The sequence below is a fragment of the Thermoascus crustaceus genome, assembly GCF_041956765.1.
Source record: "Thermoascus crustaceus strain CBS 181.67 unplaced genomic scaffold VTN00scaffold_2, whole genome shotgun sequence".
NCBI lineage: Eukaryota > Fungi > Ascomycota > Eurotiomycetes > Eurotiales > Thermoascaceae > Thermoascus > Thermoascus crustaceus.
The window spans coordinates 4,613,825-4,632,829 of NW_027192528.1; the positions used below are offsets into that span (position 1 = coordinate 4,613,825).

The following is a 19,005-nucleotide window of genomic DNA, read 5'->3' on the forward strand; positions in this document are numbered from 1 at the left end:
AGCCATTGGACGTCATATTAATATCGGGTTATACGCACTGTACATACATAGACAGAAATATCTGAACACCCGATCAGCTAAATCGACGCCCATATATCAGGTATCTCACTCCATGTCCGAACCCGTCCCCGACCTCCCCTCCAAAATGAAAGCCTGGCTCTACACCCGCACGACCGGAGGAATCGAGAACAACCTCCACCTCTCCTCCTGCGCGCGGACACCCGGAACCACCCTCCGCAGAGACCAGCTCCTCATCCGGGTGATCGCGACCTCCCTCAACCCGGCCGACTACAAGGTCCCCGAGGCGGGCCACGGACTCCTCTCCAGACTCATCATCACCAGGCCCGCTTCGCCCGGTCTCGATTTCTGTGGTCGCGTTGTTGCTACGGGGCCCGGGAGCGCGGAGGCGGAGTTCCAACCCGGTCAGCTCGTGTATGGGTGTCTTGCGATCCCGTCGCAGTTTGGCGCGCTGGCGGAGTATGTTGTTAGTTCTGTTGAGAATACTGTTTTGCTGCCATCTTCCTCGTCCTCAGGAGGACTGCGAAACCTGGACACGAACGAAGCGGCTACGATCGGCGTCGCGGGCCAGACGGCGTATCAATCCATCGCGACATATGTCACTCCCGGATTCGGAGACCGGGTCTTCATCAATGGCGGCTCTGGCGGTGTTGGAACCTTCGGGATCCAGATCGCCAAAAACGTGCTGGGTTGTCACGTCACAGTGTCCTGTTCGTCACGGAACGTGCAGCTCTGTAAGGACCTAGGCGCGGACGAAGTCATCGACTACACCGCTGTCGATCTCGTCCAGACGCTCAAGGAGAAAGGGCAGGTATTTAGCGTTGTGGTGGATAATGTCGGTTCACCTCCCGAGCTGTATAGGGAGTGTCATCACTTCTTGCTTCCCGGGAGGAAGTTTGTGCAGGTTGGCTCGTCGAGTCCGTTGGTCTTTGCGGATCGGTTGTTGAGACCGAGATTCGTGGGTGGGGGGAGGAGACAGCTTGATATCATGATTTTGAACAATAATAAGGGTGATTTGGTCCGGATCGGGGAGTGGATGAGGGAAGGGAAGGTGAAGGCTGTGATTGACAGCACCTATGAGTTTGAAGATGCCGTGAAGGCGCTTGAGAAGCTCAAGAGTGGAAGAGCTAGGGGGAAGATCGTGGTGTATGTGGCAGAGAATCCATGATGGGCTGATATCTGTATGTCGTGAAAGATGGCGCAGCCGCTCTTTCTCCACTATTTTTTTCCTAGTTCAGTTTTGCGATCAACGCCTCATTTTCCTGTATATGTTTGGATTATTTTTTGGGATCATCTGTGAATAATTGCTAATTTTGATCGATTTCCCCCTGATGTGGTTGCAGAAACTGATATTCGATCATTGTAGATTACAGTTTCTGAAATGAACGGCAGTCTTCAAGAGTACCTCCTTTCCTTGATGGCAATTTATATGTATCTATCTGCTCATTTTGGCACATACATATAGATGACACCTTTTTGTATATAAATGGTAAGTTTATAAGAGTTTGCAGTCACTTCATCTGCTTCAGCGCGCTGCTACAGTTGAGACACCTTCTAGGCAACCGTTCAGGTCAGAAAGGTCAACGCACCCAGAGCCATCGCATCAACGCCCGTCCGTAGCGTCGGCTCGATCACCGGCGCGAAGAAAGGTGAATGATTGCTGGGGAGCTCCTCGATCTTGCCCTCCGCCTTCGCATTCTCCCACGTCTGCGCGTCCACACCACCGAAAAACCACATCACGTATGGCGCCCCGACGGCCGTTGCCAGGATGGAGAAATCTTCGCTGGCGGTATCGAGGCCTTTCTCCGCCATATTGTCCTGGAAATATGAGACAAAGGTGTTCTTCAGCATGCTTACTGTCGTCTCGTCGTTTATCGTCGACGGCGATGAAAATGTATGCTTGATATCCGGTTTCTCGACAGCACCAGAGGCCCTGCACTCCGCTTCAATGATCCTTTCTATCGAGGCCAGTACCTGCTTCCGGACGTCAGGGTTGTAAGTCCGCACGTTGAGCTTGAGATCAAGATAATCCGGGATAACATTCTCTGCATCTCCAGCGTGGATGCTCCCACAGGTGACGACGGCCAGTTCTCCCGGGGGAACTTCCCTGCTAACGACGGTCTGCAGGCGCGATACGACGGAGCATCCGATGACTATGGGATCAATACAGGCATGCGGTGCGGACCCGTGTCCTCCTCGTCCAAAGATACGCACCGCAAATGAATCGCTGGCAGTCAAGACTGGACCTGGCCGGATGGTGACAGTGCCAGCCTTGAGACGCATAACATGCTGCGCGAGCACGACGTCCGGCTTGGGCACCTTATCATACAGCCCGCCATCAACCATCGCCTGCGCTCCATTCAGATGCTCCTCCGATGGTTGAAACAGACAGATCACCATCCCGCGCCAGTGCGCCTTCGCTGCAGACAATAGCGTCGCAACGGCCATCATACAGGTAACATGGACATCATGGCCGCAGGCATGCATGACGGGCTTCTCGACGCCATCCCAGTCCGGCATGCGCTTGGTACTGGCATACGGAAGGCCTGTTTTCTCCAGGACTGGAAGGGCGTCCATATCCGCTCGGAGGAGAACCGTCGGGCCGGCGCCATTTTTGAGAACACCTGCGACGCCGTGCCCGCCGATGCATGTGTGGACTTCGAAGCCCAAGCTCTCCAGGTGCGACGCGGCCGTAGCGGCCGTCTGCTCTTCCTGGCCGGAGAGTTCTGGTGAGGAGTGCAGGCGGCGGTATACCGTCTCAAAAGGCTGCAAGTCCGGCCGGTACTTCTCGACGATGGCGCTGAGGCTGGTATCCATGGGGTCTATATTGACTTTAAATATATGAATCCCTAATATACTAAGATCGATCAGAGTGAAGCTGACGTACGTCTTAGGCGCATTGTTTGCACGTGTGATATCCAAACTGGACTCAATTTATCTGAGAGAAGAACCTATGAACCTGGGTGACACAGAGGTTCAGAGAATATAAAGTGAACCCCGTTCGTGACATGAGGTCAGATAGGCAAGCCCATATGTTGTGTCTCGGCTACTGTACGACGATGCCGAACCTTCTCCGCCATTTATGATTCCCGAACGGGAAGGTGGTATATCGCCCCGCTTTGAGCTTGTCGGATCATAAGCATCATATCTCAAGTCATATAGACATGATTGATCTTGTTTACTTAGCTTTTAGATATACCATCTGTGGCAGCAGCAAGAGCCAGAGAGCCCTGGCTCTTAGGTCTCGATAACTCAATTGACAGTCTACACTACCGAATAATATCTTTCGGCACCCACCCCCTGTCCAAGCCACCTAGCTTGCCGCTTTTGCTATATTGCAATCTGGGCTGGCTTTTCCTAGGATTTGTGACCTATTATGGTGTCTGGGTACCCTCCAATAGCTTCAAGATCACATGGGTATAAAATAGCAACCTGCCAAGCCGCTATGTGGCAGGGAGGGGGTGACGAAAGATATGACAGAGTAGCGTGTGATCTGGAATGCATAGACTACGGCTCAGACGAATCTGTTTCCTAATTAGGACTGAAGATGCAGGACCTAGGGGTGGAGAATAGGCTCTAGCTGGAACTCATAAGCTAGCGAGACTGAGACGAACTAAATACTAGGCAGTGCCTGAAAACCCCGCTATACTTAGGTCCACCATCTCGAAACCTGCAGAAGAAGGGCTAATCTCTATTAACTTTGCTCGCACCAGACGCGTTTTGGATATTGAGCTATGTCGAAAAAGCTGTGTCACGAAGACTACACGGTCGGTTGGATATGTCCGCTGGAAGTGGAATACTTGCCCGCAGTGGTCATGTTAGACGAGGAGCATCAGCGTCTGCCACAGCCCCCGCATGACCATAATGTCTATACCTTGGGTAGCATCCACGGCCACAACATTGTTATCGCCTGTCTTCCCGGGGCCGGAAACAATTCCGCAGCTACAGCTGCTACGCAAATGAGAAACACCTTCACGAGCCTCCGATTCGTACTGTTGGTCGGCATTGGAGGCGGCGTGCCAACCAAGACCGACAACGGATATATCAGACTCGGGGACCTCGTGGTCAGTAAGCCGGCGGGAGAACATTCGGGCGTTGTGCAGTATGACCGCGGCAAAGCCATGGCTGGCACCTTCCGACGGACTGGTTCCCTGGCACCTCCTCCGAAACTCCTTCTCAATGTTGCACAGGAGCTCGCGATCCGGCGTGTTCTTTCCATGAAAGATCCGCTCAAAGAAAACCTGAAGCGAATCAACACTTCAAGCCGTGTGTTTCGCAAATATCGCTTCCCCGGCCGTGAACAAGATCGTTTATATAAGGCTTCGTACCCGCATCGGAACCCTGAGTCTCAATGCACTGAGTGCGGGTGTGATCCAGAAATGCTATTGCACCGTGATGATAATGGCTATGAAGACGATTACGACGAGGAGATAGTCATTCATCGTGGGAATATTGCCTCGGGAGAGATGGTAATCAAGGACGGAATGCTGCGTGATAAACTGGCTGCCCAGTTCGACATATTGTGCTTCGAAATGGAAGCTGCAGGCGTCCTGGATGACACTCCGTGCTTGGTTATTCGTGGCATTTCAGATTATTCAGATTCACACAAGAACAATCAATGGCAAGGATACGCCGCGGCAGTTGCAGCAGCCTATGCAAGACAGCTCTTCTTTCATCTTCCGATCGATGCAATTGCTAAGGAACCCAGAATGGCAAGAAGTAAGTGTTATCTGTTCTTTGTAGATACATGCCTCCAGACTGTTTGGACGCTTTCGTTTGACTAACGGACTTCTCTAGTACAAGAAATCGGGCACGATGTGAAGACTTTGATGGAAATGACCTCCAAAGTATTCTTGGATGATCGGCAGGAGGTCCACGCATGGCGGTCAGCACGTGATCCTTCTTTGAATTCCAATCTGGCCTCCGAAAGAAGGGGAACACATGCATCTGGTTGATAACTAGGGCCTGTGACCTATCATAGTGCCCAGGTACCCTCCAGTAGCTTCAAAGTCATGATATGGTTATAGAATAGCAATCTGCCAAGACAGTAGGTGGCAGGGCAGAGGGTGCCGAAAGATATCGTTGTCTACTGTATATAGCAGTGATGAGCGCAGTAACCCTGCCATCCAGCGTTATGGCATTTATAAACAGAGCTTTTAAAATTTAGCTTTTATACCAGTTACATACCAAAATATTTATTCATTCCTATTTTTGAGATATAAAATCTGACTTTACCACAAAAGATATCGTCCTCTCACTTGCTTGTGAGCTCTATATGAGCTTGGACATCAATGCTAATTTGGAAGCGGCGACGCTTCAGGAGACAGAAACAATATCATGGGCTTTGAATCTTCGCCCACAACTACATAGCTAGCCACTAGGCTGTAGATATTGTACAGAAGTTGGGCTTAGCAGAGATATAGATAGAATGGATGAATATAGATGATAACTCCTAAGCAGGGCTGTTGCTTTAACCAGGTACAGTACCTAAATTCAAGGAAACTCGGGATATACTTATCAACAAGAGCACAATATGGATCATACAATTATCAAACCTGAGGAAATGTCCTGCATATGCTGTATATCTCCACCCTATAATCCTTGAACTGCACTAGCCAGATCTGCATTGCAAACCGGGCCGCTAGACTCCGCATCTCTCCGGAGATTGATATGTTTACTTTTTATTTAATCTGAATAGTTGGTATGCTCGGATTCCTGCAGAAATATATTTTGTCGATCCCAATTATGCAATCTTCTACCGGTGAAAAGATAGGACGGGTAGCTGCGGAAAAGTAGACCCATCCTTCAGAATGGTGGTCTCGACTCAACGTCTCCCTCGTGAAACTGGGATCTTGGCTGCGGAAAGGGGGATACGCGTACGTATAATGGCTTTGCTGAAGTGATTTAGCATCCTGCATACAGTACTATTATGGCTGGGATTATGTATTTTGTCAACTACAAAAACGGGAAGTGACACGATCCCCCGCACAGTACGAACATATCAGCCTCCAGTCGATCGAGAATGTTCCCAAAAGAAGCCACAGGAAGCACGACAAGCTGCCTGAAACATAGTAAGTATTATGTAATATCAATACTTAGTCGTCAGCCCGGCAATTCCGAGAGTTTATCATAGGCTAATTGCAAGTGATACAGGCCATCATGTGCAGATGTTTGTGGAACTATCGAATCAGACGGAATGGTCAGCTGCTGCTGCATAGGCCCCAAATCAAATGTCAGGTACAGTGCGACTATCGGTACTGCATGGTACCATAGTATGGTACCTGAATGCGATTATCGTACGGATAATTTCTCCAAGGGACGGCTGGGGATGGTTGATCCTTCTCTTTGACGTTAAGCTCAGAACGCCAATGGATTGCCCGGTTCTCCTTCGAAAAATTGATGCTGTCAGGAATGTTAATTTTGGTATTCTTTTTCTGACAAAATGAGTGGCATGACTGTATCACCGATGTGGTGCGATTCTGGTGGTATAGAAGTGCTGGAGAGAATAGGTCTATCATGAACTGCACAGTCCAGGAGGACAGAACTTAACATCGACAGTATATCGTTTCTGAGGAGGCGAAGCGTAAAGCGCAGCTTTCAACCAAAGGTCAGAGAATGGGAAGATAGAGTGGGACCTTTGTCAAGAACGAAGAGCAGCGCCTCAGACACCGCGAGTAAACTTTTCTCAATTGGGGAAATGATACGCAAATAAAACTATTCACGAATTTGAATCAAAGGGAATAAAATACTTCAGGTAGTGAATAATACTCGGAAGTAATGTTTCCCTTGACAAAAGTTTCCCTAGGCATGAGTAGTACTTATAGTCTGCACCGCAAGGCAAGGATGACTCTTCTTCAGAATGTGATATGAGCTTTTTGCTTCCGAGTCGGGGTACCTCGCTTAACCTATCGGGTCTTTTTTCTTTCATTCTGTAGTCTGACAGCTGCCATATTTCTTTGTTAATGGCCGACGTCACCGGAGGCTGCATTGTGCGATTTCAATGTGGGCCACGAGGCCGCAAGACAAAGAAATTAGCCATTTCCGCGCCGCTCGGGGACGACGGAGTTGCAAAGATACAAAGCGCGATGGTAAATAAAGTCCATGGCAAATGTCACCTGTGGCACCGGCGATCAAAGACTCGCGAGCTTACCACATGTGACGTGTGCAAAAGCTGTTTCTCAGCTCCATGGATGTATGGAGTTCACATAGGCGACCCAGACGATTAGACGGCTTCCCCATAGGGCTGCGAAATATACTTGCTGAAAGAGAAAATGAGATATGTGCTTACTGTCCAGTTGGAACGTGGAAAAAAGCCGTTCTCGGTCAACAACGGCACTTGATAAGCATCTTGCTTCGAAATGAACACCACCGACGATAGAATCCAAATTCCACAAGAGACAGATGAAAACAGAAAGCCACGGCCAAAACCAATCACTGAGAAGAGGCGTCTGCAGAATAGACAAGCCCAGAAAACCTTCAGTAAGTCACTTCAACGAAACCAAGGGCAGAATCTCACCACATACCAGGGGAGAAAACCAAGAAGCAAAAGCAACTTCTGAAGCAATTGAGAAGCACGCAATCCAACTTTGCCATTTCGACGCCTTTCAGCAGCATTTTGCCACCATATAACGCGGAGACAGCGCTAAGTCCTGCATCCGCCTCATATGTCCAGCGCGATGAAAGCCTCGATGCCTGCCAGTTTCCCACAGACACCATATACCAGACACCGAACTACTCGCCGGACGAATTATACCACTCCTTCATGTCTGAAGAGCTTCCACTATCTGCACAACAAGACCAGTCTATCATACCAGTATCCTTCCAAAGTATACATCAGCCCGAGCGATCCGGCCTGACGCCCTGGCATGACATCGTCAAACTGGAAGGGAAAAGCACATTCCCCGTGGATTCTATCGCGCATCTGCTCCTGCAGAATGATGACCAGATAGATGGCCAGGTCCTCAACGACATCGTCAGGAAACGGCTCACCATCGAGGATATACTCAGAGCCGGATTGAGATCTCTGTCCGCAGGGGCATCTCCGAATAAAGTCCCAAATACAGTCCTGACCCCGAGTGATACCAGTCCCACGCGGAGCCCCGTCAACATCGTGTATCTATTTAATCAGACTCCAACTCGGATACCGGATAGTGGGTGCGAAGAGATTGGGAACTATAATCCCAGGACAGGAAGAATGAAGATGCAATTCGTTTCCCTGCCTCTTCGCGCAGCTTGCACAGCTAATGCTGCAATGCTGGGTATCCCTTCCTCTATTCTCGACTCTAAAAGAGACAAGTCGGATACGCTTTTAGGCTTTTCCCTCAATAATGGCACACCAGAGGCCGCAATGAAGTCTCTGTTTTATCGGCCAATGCTGGATCAACAGACGGCAGAGGAAATGTGCAAGCAAGATTTTGCGGACACGAAACCGGACTTGCGACCTGGAGTTGCGCAGCTCCTCAATCACCACAACGCATACCTAGACACTCTACCTTTCCCTGTATTTCGCGAGCGGGCAATCAATCTCATCTGTACTAATCCTTCAATGATCGACGAGCGAGAGCTCGTCCAGGACCTTCTCAACAATGGGCTGATCTGCTGGACTCCGGATCAGAATGGATCGAACGCGGCTGGGGTAACAGGTGCGCCGTGGGATTTCCGGAGCTGGGAGGCGCAGCCGTGGTTTCTGAGAAAGTGGTGGATATTGGTAGGAGGTACTGAGGGTGAAATGTATCTGCAGACTGTGTGGTGGCGTGGAATGAGAGGAGAATCTATAGGAGACTTATTGCCTAGCAATGAGCGACTGGGGTTACATGTGCGGTGAGGAATCTATATTAGGCAGGATATATATGTACATATTTTTTTTTCATGTGTCAAATATCCGGAAAACTTGATTATTGTAGACTATATGTTAATTTGAGCTCTGGGAGGAGAAGCTGCTTTGCAGAAGCCCAGTAATCGTAGTTACGTTGAGAGAACGTGCCAATATTGTTCACCTCGCGGCTTGGGTAACGCAGGATCTCCAGTGGACAGAAGAAGGCTGTGTTTAGTCTAATGGCGGTAGTACAGAAGACGTATACGGCACATGGGCATTGATCAGGCCACCCAAAGACACAGGTAGGGTGAACCCACGCCAAGATGTGGAACGGTTTCTTCTTTCTCTTTTGACCGGTCGAATGGGTACATCCTAGAAGCTACATACGAGGTCGGAGTTCTTGGAAGTACATTAATCCATCGAGAAACAAACCCGGAATATTATCTTTGACTTTCTTTGACTATGGAGAGACATGGCGTCCTAAATGTGTCGGGTTTCTTTCAAAGCCTCAACGATGTTTCTCCAAGAAAAGACGTGTCGACTACCAACCCACCCTACAATTACCTTATTTGTCAACTCAAGGAATCATTCACTTACGGTGTCACAATCAACGTTAACTCTTCCTATTGACGACCTTTTCGATTGACAATTCGTCCGCGTTGCTTACTCGACGTTAAGGTTTCTGCGTAACATAGCCCAGGATAATCATGTCAAAGGTGGTCAGACAATTAAATGCCTCTCTCTTGGAAAGACAGAGATATATATATATACCCCAGAATCGCCATGCAAATAGCACCCGCCCAGATTCAAATCCTGTCATCCCATTCTATCTACTATCTTCGGATAGCCGCAGCAGGAGCGTTGAGATCTATCTTCATGATCATTCCTCTGGAAGAAGACACTCCCCCTCTATCTATCTATCTCCTTCTCTAACAAACAAAAAGAAAAACAAACATGAAGCTCTTCAGCCTTCTCTCATTGCCCTTCGTTCTCGCCGTCGCGACGGCTTCCGCTATTCCACAGCTGCATCCAAACCCTCTCGCGATGATGGAGGAGAGGTTCGTGGCCTGCGGCCAGCTCTGCCTGGAGAACCGTGACTGCAGTCCCCCGTGCTCCACTTGCGACGGAAGGACTTCCGTGTGCAGTAAGTGATCACATCACCTGCGAGATCAATTCTCGAATTATTTACGCACGTTGTTTCAATGTAGGAATGTGGGTACTAATTGAAACTAGGGTGAATACGATCCATTCATTCATGAGAGCATAAGGAGGGAAGAATAAAGAAGAACTTCAAAGGAGGGAAGGGAAGGGAGGGCTGGGCGAGAAACAAAGCGCCATCGGAGTATCGTCAACCGAGGGACTGTTTGGATGGATCATTTTATCGGAGAATTAATTGCGAGGTTCTATTTGTCACTTTTCGAACCTGTCTAGTCCATTTGTTCAGGAAGGGGAGAAGGGGTCAGTACTTCCGCTTGAGAGAATGTATTCAGCAGCGCAGCTCTGTTTCAGCTAGCTCTTCTTCTTCTACTGAAGAGAAAACAAAAAGAAAAAGAAAAACGGACTAGTCTTTCCATTGAATCAACAAAGAGGAAATCCTGTCTAAGTTTACAATCGTCTCTTCATTTTCTTTAAATGTGATCTATCTACGTACTTAAAGATCGAGACCAAGGTACCCCGGTACATACCCAACCTAGGTAGGCATCGAAGATAATTCCACGTAAGCGATGAAACAAGAATAGATAAGGAAAGTTTGGCGTATGTACTGTACTCAGTATAAAGTTTTGTGGCACTGTTCCCGTCTCCATGGCGGTGGCGATAAAGATGCACGACTCTTCTCCTTTGAAGCTTGAATGAGGACAAAGTAACTTCAACTCTGGGACAACCTCGCTTATGCAGGGACGGCAAGCAAGCAACTTGCTAAGCCTCCTGTGCATTGTTTCCTTTGATGGATATACCCAGACAGGCATATCGACACATCGAATATGACAGTTGTTCAAAGACGCTAAGTTTTCCTGTTTTGGAAATACGTGTGAAACGTAGTACAGGGGATGCCTGCCTAATACAGTGGGTAACCATACCCCCACAAAATGGTTCGAGATAAGACCATGACGAAGATCTTACACGTCATCTAAAAGATCTATTATTGCGAGTATTAGATACCTCTACTCAAGCTGTATAGCAGTATCGGATCATTAAACACCGAGATTTGGATACCGATACAGCTGTGAAGTCATCCTCTTGTCAGGTAGTTATATCACCTATGTATGTCGATCAATCAGGACATGTCCTTGTGAGCAACTCAAATTTCAGCAACAATCTCAACAAAGAAGAAACTCATATTATTCAGTAAAAAGAGGATTTCTCTCAAAAGGTGAGCAGGTACTTAACTTGGTGGAGTGTCGAGTCCTGAAGGCACATTTGCGCGCACACTGTCCAAGGCTCAGTCTCATTTGATCGGATCAATTATCCTTAATACTGCAGAAGTGTGAAAACCCCCTAACAGTGTCAATTTTCCAACAAAGAACAGTATGGAGAGGTAGAAATAGAGTGGCAGTGGTTAAACTAGCAGGGACCAGTATGGTGGTCCGTGCTCATGTCGCTGGGACCCTTTCACGTGACTGTCGCCTGAAGGCGGTGAAGCGTCGATGGCAGAAAACCCAGAGATCAAAAAGCCCTTATCGCGCCGCATCATTATCGGCGGGATTTATGTGTATCGGTAGACGAGGGAAACATCAGATGTAAATAGTCGTCTTGGATTAATTGACCTGCAGAATTAACAGATAATGTATTTGCGAGTGGTATTTTAATACTTTTAATTAGAAGGATTGTATCTTGTGCCTCTACGCTCGACAGGGCCGTCATGTCATAGCGTACCATACTCGCCGTAGATAGCTCCAAAACTTTTTGAAAGTTTCTCCAGAAACCTCAACCCACCGTCCAGGACAACCCCGCAGAGCGCTCCCTTCTCCGTGAACCACAAATAAGTCGAGAAGACGCTCTACTACAACTCGCTCTTTACTTCCTTTATTATTTTCATTCCTTGACTGTCGCACTCGAACGGCAAACGCGAATACACCCCTCTAAAAACACGCGCGGGGCCGGACCTTTTTTCTTCCTCAAGTCGCGCAAACCACCTACCTAACCTACATACCTCTGTACAAAGAACGAGGACACGAGTTTATCATACCATACAAGAAAGAAAGATGGCAGAACCAACCACCCCCTCCACGACCGTCGCCCAAACCCAAGAACAACAATCCAAGCTCGACCTCGGCATCTCCCTAGCCCTGCACAACTGGCCCGCCCTCACCCTCGCAGTCCAATCCTCCTGGGGAGGTCCCACATCCTCCGACAAGCGCGACTGGTTCTGCGGCGCCATCTCCGACCTGCTCCAGGACCGGCCCGAGACGGACGCCGAGGACCTCGAGGACGTGCTGATCCAGGTGATGAACGACGAGTTCGACGTTGTGGTCGACGACGGGAGTGCCGGAATGGTGGCGGCACAGATCATGGATATGAGGGCGCAGGTTGGGCGGGGCGAGTACGGCGAGATTCAGGCCATGTGGGAGGCGTGGAAGGAGAGAATGGAGAAGAAGGGGGCCAATGCGGCGAGTATGTTCCGGAGGGTGGAGGCGCAGGATGAGGATCAGGAGACGGATGACGATGAGGATGAGGATGATGACGATGAGGATGGGATGGACGTGGATATGGATGAGGCGCCGGCTTTGGTGCGCCCTCCTAGGGAGAAGGTGGAGCCGGAGGTGGACGAGGAGGGATTTACCAAGGTCGTCGGGAAGAAGAGGAGGTGAAAGGTTGAATAGCCTCGTCGCGAGTATTCTCGTTTTTTGTTTTATTTGTGGTCATCTGTGCATATATCATGGGATTCGGGCCGGTCACCCAATAAAGGCGTTTAGTAATTCATGATTACTTGGATTGTGAGCAGGCTACATCAACCGTGCACGTGTCATTTTCATTATGTTTAAACAACAACCTTTTGTTTCCGGGGTAAAAAAGGACTGCTAAGGAATCTATCAAGAAAAGACAAATCATCATGATCATTCGAAATAGCAAGATGTGGATATCACCGCCGAATACCCTGCTCAGACCAGAATGCCTTCATGGTCGTAAACTTCTCTGACCCGCAAAAATAAGAATTCACCGTCTGAACTCATGCGGATGTAGGTACATGCGTCATTCCATCTACGTCATACCGTTTTTCTCCTTTACGAGGCCGGGGCAGTAGCGGTAGCCGCGGATTCGGTAGGCTCGGTGATGAGCTTGGTGATCATACCAATAGCAATTGTTTGTCCCTGTTATAGTTGAGTCAGCGTCAATGTTCGAACACCTATAAATGACATGGGATCATTCTTACCTGATCACGCAGCGTGAAGCGTCCAAGCTGGTTGTAGTCTTCGAATCGCTCCACACAAACGGCTCCGGCAGCACCGGTGACCTCCAGGCGAGCAATGATGGTCTGCCCCTTGCTGGCGAACGCTGGCGGACGCTTGCTCTTCCGGCCGGTACCGGGCTCAAGCTTGTGCAGCAGGGCGGCAAAGGTAACTTCTTCGATGGCAGAGTGCACGTGGAGCACGCAGTTGAAACCCGCCGAAAGGATGCTCTTGAGTTCCAAGATCCTGATCTTGGCCTCGAAAGCCGAGACGCAGTTGACGGGACGCCTAGGAGAGCAGAGGACAAATCCAGGGAGGATATCTTCTTCCTCAGCACCGCGTAGACGCACACGGACCTGGTCACCGCAGGTGGCGGTCTGGATCTCATCTTCCGTTTCACCGTAGAGCGCAGCAACAGAAACCTCCTGCCGGTTGGGCATCAGCAGGTAGTTGCCATTCTTCTTGATGACACCGGACTCCACGCGTCCCTCGACCATAGTACCCATGTCACGGTACTTGGCAGTAACTGGCATCATAAACGGCGCGTTGATCTTTCGCTCCGGCATCTTCATCTCACCGAGGTACTCCAGCAGCGATGGCCCGTTATACCAGGGAGCGAGTTCCTTCGGTACCCGGTCCTTGATACCCATCGTCCTCTGGGCAGAGATGGGCATGAAGAGGAGGTCGTCCTTCTTGTATCCCAGGGCTTCGAGGAACTTGGCGACCTTGGTTGTGCACTCATCGTATCGAGCCTTGCTCCACTCCACGGTCGGGTCGTCCATCTTGTTAACCACAACAACCAGCTTCTTGACACCAGTGTTTCTTGCCAGCAGTGCGTGCTCGCGAGTCTGGCCACCTTTCTCGAATCCGGTTTCGTACTCGCCCTTACGTGCGGAGATGACCAAGACACCCACATCGGCCTGGGAAGCACCACCGATCATGTTTGGCACGAATGACTTGTGGCCTGGAGCGTCCAGGATCGTGAAGTGTCGCTCGACAGGGCCATCAGGGGTCTGAGTAGTGAGCTTGAAGAACCCACGTCCGACTTCCACAGTCTTGCCCTTGGCACGCTCCTCGTTGGTCAGGTCAAGGGCCCAAGACAGGTACCAGGTTTCACGGCCCGCCTCCTTTGCATCCCTCTTGTATTTCTCCAGCGTCCGCTCATCAACCATGCCAGTGACGTATAAGATAGATCCACCCAGTGTCGACTTTCCGGCATCGACGTGTCCGATAAACACGAGGTTAATATGCTCTCTCTTCTCACCGTAGATTTCCTTCAGAGTGGCTTCGTCGACATCGGCCTGCTGCTCCTTGGCGACGGCATCCGCATCCCGAGCAACCCTGGCAGCCTCGGCCCGCTCAGCGCGAGAAGGGCTGGACCGGCCGGGGCTGGATCTGCCCGAAGATGGAGCTGGGGACGTCTTGCCACTGGCACCGGCCTTTTGCTCTGCCTTCTTCTCCGTCTTCTCAACAGCCTTCGCTGCGGTCACCTTGGCACCGGCTTCGGCTGCAGCAGCCCCCTTGGTGTCTCCCTTTGAGACCGTCTCAGAGGCGGGGGCAGGGGCAGGGGCAGGGGCGGGAGTGGGAGTACCGATCGACAGGACCTTGGTCTTGGGGGCGTTGGCGGAGGTGGATGCGCCTTCACCACCGATCGAGAGCACCTTGGCCTTCGGTTGAGCGTTGGCTTTAGGAGCAGGCTTCGAAGCAGCCGGCGCCTGCTGAGCTGCCTGAGCCTTTGGCTGTTGCTCCGGGGCAGGAGCAGCCTGTCGAGGCTGCTGCTGTTGCTGCTGCTGCTGGTATCCCACGTTCTGGTTGTAGGAGCCATACTGGGCATTGTACATCTGGTTGTAGCCCCCGGGTTGCTGAGCGTACGCTCCATATTGGGCGTAGGCCTGCTGGTCGTAGGCAGGATAACCACCGTAGGCCTGCTGTCCGTACTGACCATACTGAGGAAAGCCTCCATAGGGCTGGTAAGGCTGTCCCGGGACGAAGGCAGCGGCGCCAGGTTGGAACGTGGCCGCCCCGGGGCGGAAACCGGACTGCCTCTGGGGTTGTGCGTTGTTGTTCAAGTTGACATTTTCGGTCTGCTTGGAGAGCTCATCCTCCCAGGAATCCGGGGTGCGGTCCGCCATCGTGAGCAGGCTGCAGAACGAACAGGCAGGCAACCACGAAGAGCAGATACAATGAGCGGAGGGATGCCGGTTGTTGGAGAGATCGAGGTTGGATGAAGAGGGGCTCGCAGCATGATTTTGCACGGAGACGCACTAAGGTGATGACTAAGCACTGTCTGTTGCCGCCGCGGGGCGCCTGCCGCGCCTATGGCGTCTGTCTCCAGGCGGCGTGGCGGCACGCCGCCGGTCGAATATCCATATCATATCATCATGTCTGCTCTTCACCACCACTCCTCCAGCTTCGTCCTGTGTCCGTTCTCGGGAGGAGCTTCGATCTGCACGCTGTGTTTGTGATCGCCATGCACGTGCCCAGGCCATGGCGGGTGGCCCGTTATCGATAAGCCACTGACTAACCCACCACAGAATCAGGGGTAGCGTGCCCGACAGAGTAAATAATTCGGTTGTCACTTTGACTGCCCTCTGAAGTACCTCTGCACCACAGCACTCGAAGCTGTCAGGTGTAGCTGTTGTGAAAATGGAGGTCTTTCTCACGAGAGTAAGTATCCTCTTTCTTGCATGTTGATCTTGCTCGAGAACGGTCTGTACATTAACCATCACCCGCAGCTTACCCAGCAGGCAATGAACTATGCCATTCGGTGCGACAATGGCTCTCTTTTCTATTTTTATCAAGGATGCGTATCCAGGCTGACTGCTATGAAGCTCTGGGATTGCCATCACAGCTAGCTATGCCATCCGCCAGTCATCCCGGTTGCTCAAGGTAGAGACTTCTTACCCCGCACGTTCAGACGTATTGAAATCTAACTCATGGCGTAGAATGTCAGCGGCGCAGAGCGCGAGGAGCTATTCGCGCTGCAGCAGCGGCTTCAAAGCAAAATTCGGGTTAGTTTCATCATGCAGTATGCAGACGGGCGACGTTGTTTGGGCCCGCTCTAACCGGAGTATTTAGGTTATATCACCCGCGATTGATATGATCGAGTTGATGTCAGTCCTCTTTACCACTGTATGGAGACGACAGGATTCATTCTAACATAGACCAGAGCTGCTCGAGGAAACACTTCATTAGAATCTGCCGTAACACTCACAAAATCCCTAAGATGGGATATCCAAGCTCTTGGCCAGCGCCTGGCCAAAGCTGCCGCGTCAGAGGAACTGTTCCGTAAAGGCGGGCTCTCCTCGAAATCTCGGGCTCAGAACGACGCAGAGGTCAAACTCATCATCCAAGACATCAAGAGACTCCTAGATCGAATCGAAGACGCAGTTCCACTTATGAACCTAGCGATCACGACCTCAGGAGCCAGTCTATCCACCAATCTACCGTCCACAGTGTCTCCTTCTCGCTTGCTTCAAGCTAGCACGTTTCTTACGGCGGGTGACACGCAGTATTCCATGTCCCCTTCTCAAGCAGTGCAGGTTGGACCCACATTTACCTTGACGATGTACATGCTCTTCGCGGGCCACATTCGTCCCCAGGATGAGGAAGGCATCCGAGAAACAACATGGAAAGAAGTCATGCACAAGGCACGGGTAAAACTACGACGAGTCCCTATGGAGCTTGCGTTTGGCCCAGCAGAGCGCGCGACACGCCCGTCCCATGTCCGAGCCCAAGCGAGAGCAGACGAGTTTGCCTATCAGATCTTGATCATCGAGGATTTGGACGACGATCGTGTCCATGACTTCGATGAGAACGATCCTAAACCAGAACCCTACGAGGGTGTCGACATGGCCGGAATGCGGGAGATTCTTCCCATCCATCAGATATCGAAGATCTTCTATGCTGATACGGGGAAGATCCTGAACATCAGCACAGAGGGCGAAACGAACAGTCCAGTACTGCTTCTCAAACGAGACATCAATGCCATCCCTCCGCGGCGAATGCTGGAACATGATGGAAGTGACTATGACTATATCGATCGTGAGGAAGCTGGAGAAGAAGGCGAAGCTGCAGAAGACCCTGAAAAGGATGAGATACAAGCACAACTCGATGCGCAGCTCAACGGATCGATTGATCCTTCACACACCCACAGCTTTCCATCCGCAGATGAAAACGAGGTCCCGGAGCACTGGCGACTACCACCAGGCCTGGATCCCGAATGGATCGCATTCGAAGTATACAACGACGAAAACGAGGATTCTGACTCCGAGTTAGAAACAGAACAGTCAGCGACTCCCCCACGTAGGAGATCGTCACGCTCGAGCTCCGTCGACCCGGAGCTGATATCAAAGCTAAACATCAACGACGGCTCACCTCGGCGACAGCACGAAATCTCCGTCCCTCCATCTGCTTCTCAACATGTCACAGCAACAACAACCTCAACCGTCTCCAACCCCCTCTTCAACAACATCCGCACCTCCCTCTCCCTCCTCGAAACCTTACTCCGCCTCACCTCCCTCCAGCAATTCCAGCAACAATCCCACCTCTCCATCACCGACGAGCTGCTGAACTTCTTCCTCGAAGAATCATCAACCACCGGCGCGGGCGGCGACGAGCAGCACCGCCAGCGCGTCCGCGCAGAAGCGAGACGCAAAGTCGGCTGGGATCCGTACGACGAGAGTCCACTTAAGCGGCGGGGCGAAGACTACCAGTATGGTGGTGGTGTCGGCACGCCATCCAGCTACCCCCACGACAGCGACGAATATTATTACCCGATGTCACCCAGCGATAGGCATCAACAACAGCAGCGGGCATTCCAGATCCGCTCGCGGGAGGCCACGCCCGATCATATCCGGTCATTTCCACCCGTTCCCGGCCGGCATCCGGGGAGACGTGCACCAGCGCCACCACCACCGACCTCCTCGCTGAGGGGGGCTCCAGGATCGCCATACACCGACGACAGAGATCGAGTTCAGAGAGGCTCTCCACTCTCCAGACGGCCCGTCAAAGCAGCGGAAACGGGGACGGATACTGATACAGAGAGAGACGAAGGGATAGGAACGAGTCCGGTATCAGCGGGAACGAGGTCGAAGGCTCGAGGTCACGGCTCTGATACAGGCACGTCGAGAGCGGAATAAATAGAATAGAATCGATGAATGTTATGATTGTTCGTCTGTCTGGATAGATAGATCGTGGTTTACGAATTTTACTTCCTATGTACTCTACCTACGTTGTATGAGATCTACGTTTGACAAATGAATGCCCTTCTTTCTCTCCCCCGTGCCGTGCCGTGCTGTAGATGTGCATGCACACCTCACTCCGTGCGTGGTCAGTCAGTGAGATGAACATACATACATAACGCATACATGTACAGTACATACATACATAGGACCTTTACTCTTTATTTTAGTCTGTGATTTAGATTTCTAACCTTTGATCTTTGATTTCAAGCCACAAGCCACCCGGACAGGTGAGGTGAGATGGGGCTGTGATATATATATATATATATATGTACAGTATATACCTATGTACCGAGAATTTCTACGCGTACTTACTATTATATACTGCTGGAAGAATTAAAATTACCTACAAATGAGATTCCTCTACTCCGAGTATCTCATCTCAACTCAGCTCTGGTGATCAACGATCTGGTCTGACTGATCATATTATGCGGCTTAGCTTAGCTTCAAGAAAAAGGAAAAAGCCAGGAACTAACATAGTTTAACTGACAGACTGACAGACAGCTGTACAGAATTGGAATAGATGAATAAATCAAACAAT

At 50.7% G+C, this 19,005-nt stretch overlaps 7 protein-coding genes across 7 annotated transcripts; 5 read left to right on the forward strand and 2 right to left on the reverse strand.

Annotated features, from left to right (window-relative positions):
- Nucleotides 1-112: 112 nt before the first annotated feature.
- Nucleotides 113-1,186, forward strand: VTN00DRAFT_5141 (uncharacterized protein; the record flags this gene model as incomplete). Its single annotated transcript, XM_069431642.1, has 1 exon — nucleotides 113-1,186. The coding sequence occupies one exon, from the start codon at nucleotides 113-115 to the stop codon at nucleotides 1,184-1,186; it is 1,074 nt and encodes a 357-aa protein (XP_069290656.1).
- A 398-nt stretch (nucleotides 1,187-1,584) lies between these two features.
- Nucleotides 1,585-2,918, reverse strand: VTN00DRAFT_5142 (uncharacterized protein; the record flags this gene model as incomplete). The annotated part of the gene is made up of 2 exons (XM_069431643.1): nucleotides 1,585-2,840; nucleotides 2,906-2,918. 2 exons carry the CDS (start codon nucleotides 2,916-2,918, stop codon nucleotides 1,585-1,587), a joined length of 1,269 nt encoding a protein of 422 aa, XP_069290657.1.
- An 834-nt stretch (nucleotides 2,919-3,752) lies between these two features.
- On the forward strand, nucleotides 3,753-4,973 carry VTN00DRAFT_5143 (uncharacterized protein; the record flags this gene model as incomplete). The annotated part of the gene is made up of 2 exons (XM_069431644.1): nucleotides 3,753-4,737; nucleotides 4,816-4,973. 2 exons carry the CDS (start codon nucleotides 3,753-3,755, stop codon nucleotides 4,971-4,973), a joined length of 1,143 nt encoding a protein of 380 aa, XP_069290658.1.
- Nucleotides 4,974-7,376: 2,403 nt separating this feature from the next.
- On the forward strand, nucleotides 7,377-8,842 carry VTN00DRAFT_5144 (uncharacterized protein; the record flags this gene model as incomplete). The annotated part of the gene is made up of 2 exons (XM_069431645.1): nucleotides 7,377-7,497; nucleotides 7,545-8,842. The coding sequence occupies 2 exons, from the start codon at nucleotides 7,377-7,379 to the stop codon at nucleotides 8,840-8,842; spliced, it is 1,419 nt and encodes a 472-aa protein (XP_069290659.1).
- A 3,194-nt stretch (nucleotides 8,843-12,036) lies between these two features.
- On the forward strand, nucleotides 12,037-12,642 carry VTN00DRAFT_5145 (uncharacterized protein; the record flags this gene model as incomplete). Its single annotated transcript, XM_069431646.1, has 1 exon — nucleotides 12,037-12,642. The coding sequence occupies one exon, from the start codon at nucleotides 12,037-12,039 to the stop codon at nucleotides 12,640-12,642; it is 606 nt and encodes a 201-aa protein (XP_069290660.1).
- A 414-nt stretch (nucleotides 12,643-13,056) lies between these two features.
- On the reverse strand, nucleotides 13,057-15,353 carry VTN00DRAFT_5146 (uncharacterized protein; the record flags this gene model as incomplete). The annotated part of the gene is made up of 2 exons (XM_069431647.1): nucleotides 13,057-13,143; nucleotides 13,206-15,353. The coding sequence occupies 2 exons, from the start codon at nucleotides 15,351-15,353 to the stop codon at nucleotides 13,057-13,059; spliced, it is 2,235 nt and encodes a 744-aa protein (XP_069290661.1).
- A 514-nt stretch (nucleotides 15,354-15,867) lies between these two features.
- VTN00DRAFT_5147 (uncharacterized protein) lies at nucleotides 15,868-18,362 on the forward strand (the record flags this gene model as incomplete). Its single annotated transcript, XM_069431648.1, has 6 exons — nucleotides 15,868-15,888; nucleotides 15,957-15,988; nucleotides 16,053-16,110; nucleotides 16,167-16,232; nucleotides 16,300-16,334; nucleotides 16,391-18,362. The coding sequence occupies 6 exons, from the start codon at nucleotides 15,868-15,870 to the stop codon at nucleotides 18,360-18,362; spliced, it is 2,184 nt and encodes a 727-aa protein (XP_069290662.1).
- Between the last annotated feature and the right edge of the window lie 643 nt (nucleotides 18,363-19,005).